Source organism: Cherax quadricarinatus, chromosome 11, assembly GCF_038502225.1.
Source record: "Cherax quadricarinatus isolate ZL_2023a chromosome 11, ASM3850222v1, whole genome shotgun sequence".
NCBI lineage: Eukaryota > Metazoa > Arthropoda > Malacostraca > Decapoda > Parastacidae > Cherax > Cherax quadricarinatus.
Window position 1 is genome coordinate 5,119,111 of NC_091302.1, and position 12,671 is coordinate 5,131,781.

The 12,671-nt window shown below is 38.8% G+C and overlaps 1 protein-coding gene across 3 annotated transcripts in view; it reads left to right on the forward strand.

Annotated features, from left to right (window-relative positions):
* The window catches only part of Helz (Helicase with zinc finger), a 132,184-nt gene that overhangs the window by 77,587 nt on the left and 41,926 nt on the right, over positions 1–12,671 (forward strand). For 2 of the 3 annotated variants that reach the window (XM_053775214.2, XM_053775216.2), the window contains exons 6-8: positions 1,156–1,432; positions 1,501–1,628; positions 12,570–12,669. In XM_053775214.2, the coding sequence (XP_053631189.1) occupies positions 1,156–1,432; positions 1,501–1,628; positions 12,570–12,669 (505 nt within the window). The remainder of the gene's footprint in view (positions 1–1,155; positions 1,433–1,500; positions 1,629–12,569; positions 12,670–12,671) is intronic. The other variant, XM_053775215.2, reaches the window with a different exon arrangement.

The following is a 12,671-nucleotide window of genomic DNA, read 5'->3' on the forward strand; positions in this document are numbered from 1 at the left end:
AGTGTTTGTTTTTCGGGTCACCCTACCTCAGTGAGAGACGGCCAGCGTGTTTAAAAAATTATTATTATATACCCCATACAGGTGTAGTGCATCCCCATGAATATTATAATATTTTTTTTTTTATTGTTAACACACTGGCTGATTCCCACCAAGGCTGGGTGGCCCGAAAAAGAAAAACTTTCACCATCATTCACTCTATCACTGTCTTGCCAGAAGGGTGCTTTACACTACAGTTTTTAAACTGCAACATTAACACCCCTCCTTCAGAGTGCAGGCACTGTACTTCCGATCTCCAGGACTCAAGTCTGGCCTGCCGGTTTCCCTGAATCCCTTCATAAATGTTACTTTGCTCACACTCCAACAGCACGTCAAGTGTTAAAAACCATTTGTCTCCATTCACTCCTATCAAACACGCTCATGCATGCCTGCTGGAAGTCCAAGCCACTCGCACACAAAACTTCCTTTACCCCCTCCCTCCAGCCTTTCCTAGGCCGACCTCTACCCCGCCTTCCTTCCACTACAGACTGATACACTCTTGAAGTCATTCTGTTTCGCTCCATTCTCTCTACATGTCCGAACCACCTCAGCAACCCTTCCTCAGCCCTCTGGACAACAGTTTTGGTAAACCCGCACTTCCTCCTAACTTCCAAACTACGAATTCTCTGCATTATATTCACACCACACATTGCCCTCAGACATGACATCTCCACTGCCTCCAGCCTTCTCCTCGCTGCAACATTCATCACCCATGCTTCACACCCATATAAGAGCGTTGGTAAAACTATACTCTCATACATTCCCCTCTTTGCCTCCAAGGACAAAGTTCTTTGTCTCCACAGACTCCTAAGTGCACCGCTCACCCTTTTCCCCTCATCAATTCTATGATTCACCTCATCTTTCATAGACCCATCCACTGACACGTCCACTCCCAAATATCTGAATACATTCACCTCCTCCATACTCTCTCTCTCCAATCTGATATCCAATCTTTCATCACCTAATCTTTTTGTTATCCTCATAACCTTACTCTTTCCTGTATTCACTTTTAATTTTCTTCTTAATATTAATAGGGTAATATTATAATAATATTGTAAAATGTTTGACAGTTTTAATTATGTAAACTATTGATATTTCATATTTTTGATTCCTATACAGATGTTGATGGTGTGGGTAAGGAGGTTAAAGCTAAACGTCGAATTTACGAAGTACTTATTGAAGACAAAACAAAAAAGGAGATATACCTGCGGTTTTCTGAATCTGCTGTTTCTGCCCTCCGTCTAAGTGATGATGAAGAAGTGACAGTGGAAGTTCAGTTTCAGTTGAACCGTCTACCACTCTGTGAAATGCATGCAGCACTTGACCGTCTCCCAGCTTTAGACATGATTTTTCCAGATGTCACTCTAGAACCTGCAATTCCATGGAACCCAATCAAGTAAGTAGATCAAATAATATTGTTATCTCTGTGCTTTTCATATTCTGACTTATTTTTTGTATTTATAGTGATGTGTGTGGTTCCTACAGGCAGTGGGGCGAGAGTCTGGATGCCAAGTTGAATCCCAAGCAGAAGGAAGCTCTTGTTGCAATTACTGCACCAATTGGACTTGTCCTTCCTCCTATACTCATCATAGGTAAATACTCTAGATTTATTTTACAATAAGCTCTCTTATAAAGTTATTCTAAATGGTTTAGTTTTTGAAAATACAGTGGACCCTTGGTCATCAACTGTTCCAGATATTCGGCCAATTCGGTTTTTGCCCACTTTTTTGGCCGAAATTTTATCCTGGTTATCAGCCGTTATTTCGGAGATCGGCCATATTGGACGCACATAATAAATCACTCTTGAACACATTAAATGTCTCATTTTAGGTTAATATAGACATTCTCATTAATCCATCTGTGATATTTTCTTCAAAATTTTATAAGAAACACATTACATAGCATATAGCATATAAACATAGCATATAAACATGCAATGTTTATATGCTATCGAGTGGAGAGTCGGGTGGGGAGTAAACATTAAGTTTTCTCTGATTCAGCATTAGAGAAAACTGTGAATCTGGCATCTCGCCCAGTAACCGCCCTTTATATGTGTTTGTTTAGAATTCTCGGCATGAATTATTCATTACTATCCTTTGTTTATCATGGCATCAAAAGGTAGTTGTTAGAAAAGATTAAACTCATTGAGTATGGTAATAATAGGGCTGTGTAGTGTAATAATATGGCTGTGTAGTGTAGCCCAGGGGGGCTACACTACACAAGGGAGAGGGAGTTGGGGATTCCCAACTCCCTCTCCCCTCCTGTCTTCTTCAGTACGCCAACAAAAGTCTTCAATAAAGGTGTGTAATGTTCATATATCATTAATATTTGTGCTTTATATTTATTTCTCAGTGTTTTCTATATGTAAAACTATAGTTAATTATTTTTTTTTACAACAAGACGGCCGTCTCCCACCGAGGCAGGGTGACCCAAATTGAAAGAAAATCTCCAAAAAGAAAATACTTTCATCATCATTCAACACTTTCATCTCACTCACACATAATCACTGTTTTTGCAGAGGTGCTCACAACACAACAGTTTAGAAGCATATACGTATAAAGATACACACATATCCCTCCAAACTGCTAATATCCCGAAGCCCCTCCTTTAGAGTGCAGGCATTGTACTTCCCATTTCCAGGACTCCAGTCCGGCTATACAAAAATAACCGGTTTCCCTGAATCCTTTCACTAAATATTACCCTGCTCACACTCCAACAGATCGTCAGGTCCCAAATACCATTCGTCTCTATCCACTCCTATCAAACACGCTCATGCACGCCTGCTGGAAGTCCAAGCCCCTCACCCACAAAACCTCCCTTACCCCTTCCTTCCAACCTTTTCGAGGATGACCACTACCCCGCCTTCCTTCCCTTACAGATTTAACCCTTTGAGTGTTTTGGTCATATATATACGGCTTACTAGCCAGTGGTTTTTACGTATTTATACTCAAAATTTCTAGCGCCTTCAAATCAAGTGGGAGAAAGGTGGTAGGCCCACATGTGAGAGAATGGGTTTGTGTGGTCACTGTGTGCTGTATAAAACAAATCCACCAGCACACAGTGCATAATGAGAAGAAAAACCTCTTGATTGTGTTTTGGATTAAAATGCCGGCTTTGAGGTGTTTACCTGGAGTTTACCTGGAGAGAGTTCCGGGGGTCAACGCCCCCGCGGCCCGGTCTGTGACCAGGCCTCTGTGTACAGTGGACCCCCGCATAACGATTACCTCCGAATGTGACCAATTATGTAAGTGTATTTATGTAAGTGCGTTTGTACGTGTATGTTTGGGGGTCTGAAATGGACTAATCTACTTCACAATATTTCTTATGGGAACAAATTCGGTCAGTACTGGCACCTAAACATACTTCTGGAGTGAAAAAATATCACCCTTTGACTGTCGCGGCCGTATATATACGTTTTACGAGGTGCCGTGTTTGACGTATATATACTCATAAATTCTAGCGGCTTCAAATCAAGCAGGAGAAAGCTGGTAGGCCCACATGTGAGAGAATGGGTCTGTGTGGTCAGTGTGCACCATATAAAAAAAATCCTGGAGGACGCAGTGCATAATGAGAAAAAAAAAACTCCGACCGTTTTTTTTAATTAAAATACCGACTTTGTGGTCTATTTTCGTATAGTATTTATGGTTGTATTCTCGTTTTCTTGGTCTCATTTGATAGAATCGAAAACATATTACAGAAATAGAGGTGTTTTTGATTGATTTTACTATAAAACAAACCTAGAAATGGAGCTCAAAGTAGGGGAAATGTTTGATTTTTGCCAATGTTCAAAAGTAAACAAATGATGCCATTGTCCAATAAATGTCCAACTAGCCATTCTAATATGCAGTCATGAATGGGTTGATGTTATTTATACAGTTATTACAGCATTGCAGTAGTCTGCATAATAGTAAGTCTAATATTTTTTGTTTGAATAAAAATTCAAAATAGAAAGCAAGAGTAATATCAGAGGGGCCTGGAGACGTGACTGATGAACAAAGAAAACGTTATTTTAGAGCCTGGAATGTCTGCATTGTTCATTCTGGACCTTATTTTGAAATTGTCATATTTTTTAGTTTTCGTGAAATTGGCCAAATTGCAAATTTCTGACCACATTATTAGGTAGTTGAAATCAGTAAATGGGCAGTTTCTTGTACTCAATCGATAGAAAAAATGAAGTTCTAAAGAAATAGCTATGAGTTTGGGCGACTGGAACAATGGAATTAGCCGAAAATAGGGCTCAAAGTGGGCGAAAACGCCGATTTGTAAACAGCGCCGAGGTCGCTAACTTCGCGAGAGCATAATTCCGTCAGTTTTCCATCAAATTTCGTTTTTTTGGTGTCATTACAATCGGGAAAAGATTCTCTATCATTTCATAAGAAAAAATATTTTTTTTTTTTTAAATTTTGCGACACCAGGAGACACCTCAGGATTGGGGGTTGCGACAGTCAAAGGGTTAACCGGGGGTCCACTATATTTTCGTATAGTATTTATGGTTGTATTCTCATTTTCTTGGTGTCATTTGATAGAATGCAAGAGATATTACAGAAATAGAGATGATTTTCATTGGTATCACAATGAAAAGGACCTTGAAATTGAGGTGAAAATAAAGGAAATGTTCGATTTTTGCCAATGTTCAAGAGTAAACAAATGATGTCATTGTTCATTAAGTGTCCAATAAACCAGTCTAATACACAGTCATGAATGGGTTGACATTATTTATACAATTATTGCAATAATGCAGTAGTCTGCATAACAGTAAATCTTCTATTTTTTGTGTGAATAAAAATTCAAAGTAGAAAGCAAGAGTAATATAAGAGGGGCCTAGAGATGTGACTGATGAACAGAGAAAATGTTATTTTAGTGCCAGGAATGTCTGCACTGTAAATTCTGGACCCTATTTTGAAATTGGCATCTTTTGTAATTTGCATGAAATAGGCCAAATTGCCAATTTCTGATCACTTTATTGGGTAGTTGAAATCTGTAAATGGGCAGTTTCCTGTACTCAATCAATAGAACAAATGGAGTTTTAAAGAAATAGTTATGAGTTTGGTTGACTGAAACAATGGAATTGGCCGAAAATAGGGCTCAACGTGGGCGAAATCGCTGATGCATAAACATCGCTAACTTCACGAAAGCCTAATTCCGTAAGTTTTCCATCAAATTTCGTACTTTTGGTGTCATTACCGTTGGGAATAGATTCTTTATCATTTCATGAGAATTTATTTTTCTTTTTTTTTTAAATTTTGCAACTCAGAGAGAGACTTTAGAATTTGGGGTCTCGACAGTCAAAGGGTTAAATGCTTTCCATGTCATTCTACTTTGATCCATTCTCTCTAAATGACCAAACCATCTCAACAACCCCTCTTCAGCCCTCTGACTAATACTTTTATTAACTCCACACCTTCTCCTAATTTCCACACTCCGAATTTTCTGCATAATATTTACACCACACATTGCTCTTAGACAGGACATCTCCAGTGCCTCCAACCGCCTCCTCGCTGCAGCATTTACAACCCAAGCTTCACACCCATATAAGAGTGTTGGTACTACTATACTTTCGTACATTCCCTTCTTTGCCTCCATAAATAACGTTTTTTTGTCTCCACATATACCTCAACGCACCACTCACCTTTTTTCCCTCATCAAATCTATGATTAACCTCATCCTTCATAAATCCATCCGCCGACACGTCAACTCCCAAGTACCTGAAAACATTCACTTCTTCCATACTCCTCCTCCCCAATTTGATATCCAATTTTTCTTTATCTAAATCATTTGATACCCTCATCACCTTACTCTTTCCTATGTTCACTTTCAACTTTCTACCTTTACACACATTCCCAAACTCATCCACTAACCTTTGTAATTTTTCTTTAGAATCTCCCATAAGCACAGTATCATCAGCAAAAAGTAACTGTGTCAACTCCCAGTTTGTATTTAATTCACCATAACTTAATCCCACCCCTCTCCCGAACACCCTAGCATTTACTTCTTTTACAACCCCATATATAAATATATTAAACAACCATGGTTACATTACACATCCCTGTCTAAGACCTACTTTTACCGGGAAGTATTCTCCCTCTCTTCTACACACCCTAACCTGAGCCTCACTATCCTCATAAAAGCTCTTTACAGCATTTAGTAACTTACCACCTATTCCATATACTTGCAACATCTGCCACATTGCTCCTCTATCCACTCTATCATATGCCTTTTAAATTTTATAAAATGTATTTTTTTTTGTTAATATTTTTGGGTGTCTGAAACGGATTAATTGGATTTACATTAATTCTTATGGGAAATATTATTTCGGTTTTTGGCTTTTTCGGACTTAAGCCGACCTTCTGGAACGGACTACAGCCGATAACTGAGGGTCCACTGTACATTTAAAAAAGTGCCTCAAAAATTGAATAGCACATACTATGAAGGCCTTTCCATACACTTTTCTGTTTTGGATAAACTTTTTTCTGTTACATTTACAATAAACTGCACTGTAAAAAGAAGCTTTATAAGAGAGCTTACTGTACTTTTATTCTTATGGGGCACCAGTTTATTGATGAATTGTATTCTGAGTGTTATAGATTACAAGCAGGTTAATAATAACACAAAACCTCTTTTCACTTAGAAATCAATAAACATTAAGTGCAGACATTTATAACCTGGGTTGTCTGTATGTGCATCATATTTGTTGGTGTTTCATGTACACCATTGCAGACGAGGTACAGGAAGCTCCCATTTTATAAATAAGTTTTTTTCTGGGTTTTTCAGCTCATAAAACAAGTTTGTAATGAAGCAATACTTAAAAAGGGATGGTTATGTTTTGCATATGTTTGTACTATAGCAGAGAGGTTGCAAAACTTTAATTCTTGCTCAAGTTCCCTGTTGAAATGTGAATACATGTAACTGTTGGTCGAATGTAATTTGGAAAAATAACTGCTCAGTACTGTACATTGATTGGAATAAAGACTTCCAGTGCTTAAATTATTGACACTAGATAATCGTATCTAAAATGCTATTGTTATTTCTGCATATATTCACTCCTCTGCTTTATGTCTAATTTGTAACTGTGTGTAGTCTTGTTACTTTGCTTCCTTTTTGGTATATTCTTATACCTTAATTACTTTTAGAGTACTGACTTTGCTCATTTCTTTCATTATCTGTCTCTGTCCTCTCACCTTCCTTCAAACCTGGCCAGTTTTCCTCATAAAATAAATTGTTGAGCCCTAGATCGCAGTCCTCCAAGGATAGGTCATCATTGTTTTTAGACATTCCTTTGGACATTGCCAGAGTTATGGTCAGCATCAGAGAAGAGGCTTCGGTAGTTACAGTGGACATCTAGCCCTTTGACTGTCGCTGCCGTATATATACGTCTTATGAGGTACCGTGTTTGACGTATATATACTCATAAATTCTAGCGGCTTCAAATCAAGCAGGGGAAAGCTGGTAGGCCCACATGTGAGAGAATGGGTCTGTGTGGTCAGTGTGCACCATATAAAAAAAATCCTTGAGCACGCAGTGCATAATGAGTAAAAAAAAAAACTCCGACCATTTTTTTAATTAAAATGCCGAATTTGTGGTCTATTTTCGTATAGTATTTATGGTTGTATTCTCATTTTCTTGGTCTCATTTGATAGAATGGAAAACATATTACAGAAGTTGAGGTGATGTTGATTGATTTTACTATAAAAAGAACCTGCAAATGGAGCTCAAAGTAGGGAAAATGTTTGATTTTTGCCAATGTTCAAAAGTAAACAAATGATGTCATTGTCCAATAAATGTCCAACTAGCCATTCTAATATGCAGTCATGAATGGGTTGATGTTATTTAATCAATTATTACAGTATTGCAGTAGTCTGCATAATAGTAAGTCTTCTATTTTTTTGTTTGAATAAAAATTCAAAATAGAAAGCAAGAGTAATATCAGAGGGGCCTGGAGATATGACTGATGAACAAAGAAAATGTTATTTTAGAGCCAGGAATGTCTGCATTGTTCATTCTGGACCTTATTTTGAAATTGTCATATTTTTTAATTTTCGTGAAATTGGCCAAATTGCAAATTTCTGACCACATTATTGGGTAGTTGAAATCGGTAAATGGGCAGTTTCTTGTACTCAATCGATAGAAAAAATGGAGTTCTAAAGAAATAGCTATGAGTTTGGTCGGCTGGAACAATGGAATTAGCCGAAAATAGGGCTCAAATTGGGCGAAATCTCCGATTTGTAAATATCGCTGAGGTCGCTAACTTCGCGAGAGCATAATTCCGTCAGTGTTCCATCAAATTTTTTTTTTTTTGGTGTCATTACAATCGGGAAAAGATTCTCTATCATTTCATAAGAAATTTTTTTTTTTTTTTTTTTTGAAATTTTGCGACACCAGGAGACACCTCAGGATTGGGGGTTGCAACAGTCAAAGGGCTAGAATTTAAAATATTTTTGCCAAGCAATAATATAGCAGCTTTCATGGGGAATTCCCCAGACACACCTACAATTAAATGGCCAGTGTAATACTGACCTAAAAAAAAATTTATGCAAAAGAACGGGAAACTTCGCTCTACCTAGGTTTCTGATAATACTGAAGAATTTAATGAGTTCTCAGAAATTAGAAGTACCCCTGTCAGAAGGAGCAATAAGTTGAATACCTCAGTGGGACTTTCATGCTTAAGGGAGATTTGACTGACTGTAAAAGGGTTCCATACAGGCATCTATTTCCTGCTGATTTGTTTCGGCGGGAAGCACAGCTATTTTTCCTAATGATAGTAGTCAAGTCAACTTACCACTAGCAGGAAGTTTACTTAGCTTGGGGCAAGTAGTCTTGATGTGATCAGGCTTACGGCAGTAGTAATAGGTGATGGGTTCAGGATTCTAATCCCTTGCCCAGTGCTGACTTGGAGACAGACATTGTTTTTCAGCTCCAGCCTCCTTCTTCGTAATTCACTCAGAGGTCCGTCCACAATGATCTTTGGCCAAACCAGGCTGCTGGGAAGAAAAAATAAAGGAGTACTTGGACAAGAAGTGGTTGGCCTTAAATGTGTCAACAAGTGTACACAGTTGCCACTGAATGATGTAATAACACCCAAACCTCTTGTCCAACTGACTCAAGAAGATTATCAAGAAGAACCGCCATTTGCACTAGCCTACTAAAATTAGTGATACTGGATTTGTGCCACTTAATAAACAATTTAGATTGTGCATGAACAGAATCCTCATGGGACTGACCCAGCTGAAGCTTGAGCTGAGTACAGCTGCTTCATGTCGTAATTAGTGAAATCTCCATCACTCAAACCAGCTGTAAATTCCAGCGATCTGCCATATAATTGTATATGAACGAGTGATGCCCAGTGCTTGAATGGCCATTGCAGAGCTCGAGACTGATTTTTAAAAGACTTGAAAAGCTGCTCAGGCTTAGAATCAGAAAACCAAGGTACAGTGGACCCCCGGTTTGCGATATTAATCTGTTTCTGAGAGCTCATCGTAAACCAAAATTATCGGAAAGCGAATCAATTTTCCCCATACAAAATAATGGAAATCAAATTAATCCGTGCAAGACACCCAAAAGTATGAAAAAAAAAAAAAACTTTTACCACATGAAATATTAAGTTTAATGCAATAGAATAATTACAATAACAACAATAACAATAGAATAATAACAATAGAATAAATGACACTTACCTTTAATGAAGATCTGGTGATGATTGATGGGATGGGAGGAGGGGAGTGTGTTGAACCTATTTAGAAGGGGAATCCCCCTCCATTAGGACTTGAGGTAGCTTTTCCTCCTGAGTAATGTAGGTCCTGCTTGGCAATTTCTTCCAAAACAGGCCTGTTTTGTCACAATTAAACACTTGTTCAGGTTTCAATCCTTCAGCCTCTATGTACTCTATGTACTTCAGAGTACAGTGCCTGCACTCTGAAGGAGGGGTGTTAATGTTGCAGTTTAAAAACTGTAGTGTAAAGCACCCTTCTGGCAAGACAGTGATGGAGTGAATGATGGTGAAAGTTTTTTCTTTTTCGGGCCACCCTGCCTTGGTGGGAATCGGCCGGTGTGATAATAAAAAAAAAAAAAAAAAAAATAATTTTTCAGCCGCTTTGTGGTCTGAACTGGCAGCCCCACCATGCCTAATCACACTATGTATGCCACTACGATTCTTAAATCTTTCAAACCAACCTTTGCTGGCCTTAAATTCACTCACATCACCACTGGTTGCAGGCAATTTCTTTACCAAATCGTCATGCAACTGCCTAGCCTTTTCACAAATGATCGCTTGAGAGATGCTATCTCCTCCTATCTGTTTTTCATTTATCCACACCAATAACAGTCTCTCAACATTTTCTAACACTTGTGGTCACTGTTTCGTAATCACAGTTGCACCTTTTGCAAGAACAGCTTCCTTGATTGCCGTTTTCCTGCTCACTATAGTAGAGATTGTTGATTGGGGTTTACTATACAACCTGACCAGCTCCAATACACGCACTCCACTTTCATACTTTGCAATTATCTCTTTCTTCATTTCAATAGTCATTAGCACCCTTGGTCTCGAAGGGTTGGCACTAGAAGCTTTCTTGGGGCCCATGGTGACTTATTTTGCAGAAACAAGCACCAAAAACAGTGATAATATGGATAATATAGAATGTACCGAATGTATCCTTAGATGCGCGCACACTGGCTGGCTTGTAAACACTGGACATGTCTCGTACGAATCGTATCGCATACCGGGTTTTGTATCAGGAAGCGAGGCAAATTTTTTTCGATCAAATGCATCGGCTACCGGATTTATCGGATACCGATAGTATCGGGAACCGGGGGTCTACTGTACTAGCAACACCAATTTCTGAATACTGAAATTGTGATCCACAGTATGCCAAAACTGCCTTCTCTCCTTCTCTCTGTCAAATTCCTCCTTAACAAATGCATGTTGCTTCCCTGGTATTTTCAAGACTGAGTTTAGCTAACTTGAGCACTAACGAAGCTGACTCCCCTCGTGGCGACCCAGATTCACTACCTGTTTTTCCAAATGGTTGTTGGTTTGTTTGCTCAGGAGTTTGTCCTCCGGCATTATGAAAAATCTGAAGCAGGGATTGGTGATTAATAGTTCCCGTAGCAGTAGAAACCTCAGTTTTGGTGCACCTCTGGTAAGACAGTGATGGAGTGAGTGAATGATGAAAGCGTTTCTTCTTTTTCGTCTTACTCTGCCTTGGTGGGAAATGACTGATGTGTTAAAAAATTAAATAATAATAATGGTTGTTTAATATATTTATAGATGGGGATGTAAAAGAAGTAAATGCTAGGGTGTCGGGGAGAGAGGTGGGATTAAATTTTGGGGAATCAAATACAAAATGGAAGTTGACACTTACTTTTTGCTGATGATACTGTGCTTTTGGGAGATTCTAAAGAAAAGTTGCAAAGGTTAGTGGATGAATTTGGGAGGGTGTGTAAAGGTAGAAAGTAGAAAATGAACATAGATAAGTGTAAGGTGATGAGGGTATCAAACAATTTAGATAAAGAAAAATTAAATATCACATTGGAGAGAGGGAGTATGGAAGAAGTGAATGTTTTCAGATATTTGGGAGTTGACTTGTCAGCGGTTGGGTTTATGAAGGATGAGGGTAACCATAGAAATGATGAAGGAAAAAGGGCGAGTGGAGCGTTTAGGTATCTGTGGAGACAAAAAACTTTATCCATGGAGGCAAAGAAGGGAATGTACGAAAGTAGTGGTACCACCACTCTTATATGGGTGTGACGCTTGGGTTGTTAATGCTGCAGCGAGGAGGCGGCTGGAGGCAGTGGAGATGTCATGTCTAAGGGCAATGTGCGGTTTAAGTATTATGCAGAGAATTTGTAGTGTGGAAATTTGGAGGTGTATAGTTACTAAAAGTATTAGTCACCAGGCTGAAGAGGGGTTGTTGAGGTGGTTTGGTGATTTAGAGAGAATGGAACAATGTAGAATGACTTGGAGAGTGTATAAATCTGTAGGGGAAGGAAGGCGGGGTAGGAGTCATCCTTGAAAAAGTTGGTGGGAGGGGGTAAAGTAGGTTTTGTGGGCGAGGGGCTTGGACTTCCAGCAAGCGTGTGTGAGCGTATTAGATAGGAGTGAATGGAAACAAATAGTTTTTGGGACCTGATGAGCTATTGAAATGTGAGTAGGGTAATATTTTGTGAAAGGATTCAGGGAAGCCAATTAGCTGGACTTGTGTCCTGGAAATGGGAAGTACAATGCTTGCACTTTAAAGGAGGGGTTTGAGATATTTGCAGTTTGGAGTGACTATCTTAACTGTCGTATCTGGGTGCTTTGGCAGACAGTGATTATGTATGAGTGATAGTGAAAGTGTTGAATGTTAATGAAAGTTTTTTTGTTTCTTTTTGGACTTTTCTTTCTTTTTAGGTCACCCTGCCTTGGTGGGAAATGGCCAATGTGTTAAAAAAATAATAATAAGTATTTGTTGCACCTTTTTAAAGTGTTGCAATGTTGCAAATATTAACTAAATGAATCTTGAGTGATGAGTTAAGGGTGAGAGTTTGTTGTCCTTACACAGGTCCTTATGGGACAGGGAAGACCTACACACTGGCACAAGGTATCAGACAAATTCTACAGGAGCCAGGGTCACGCATCCTCATCTGTACTCATTCCAACAGGT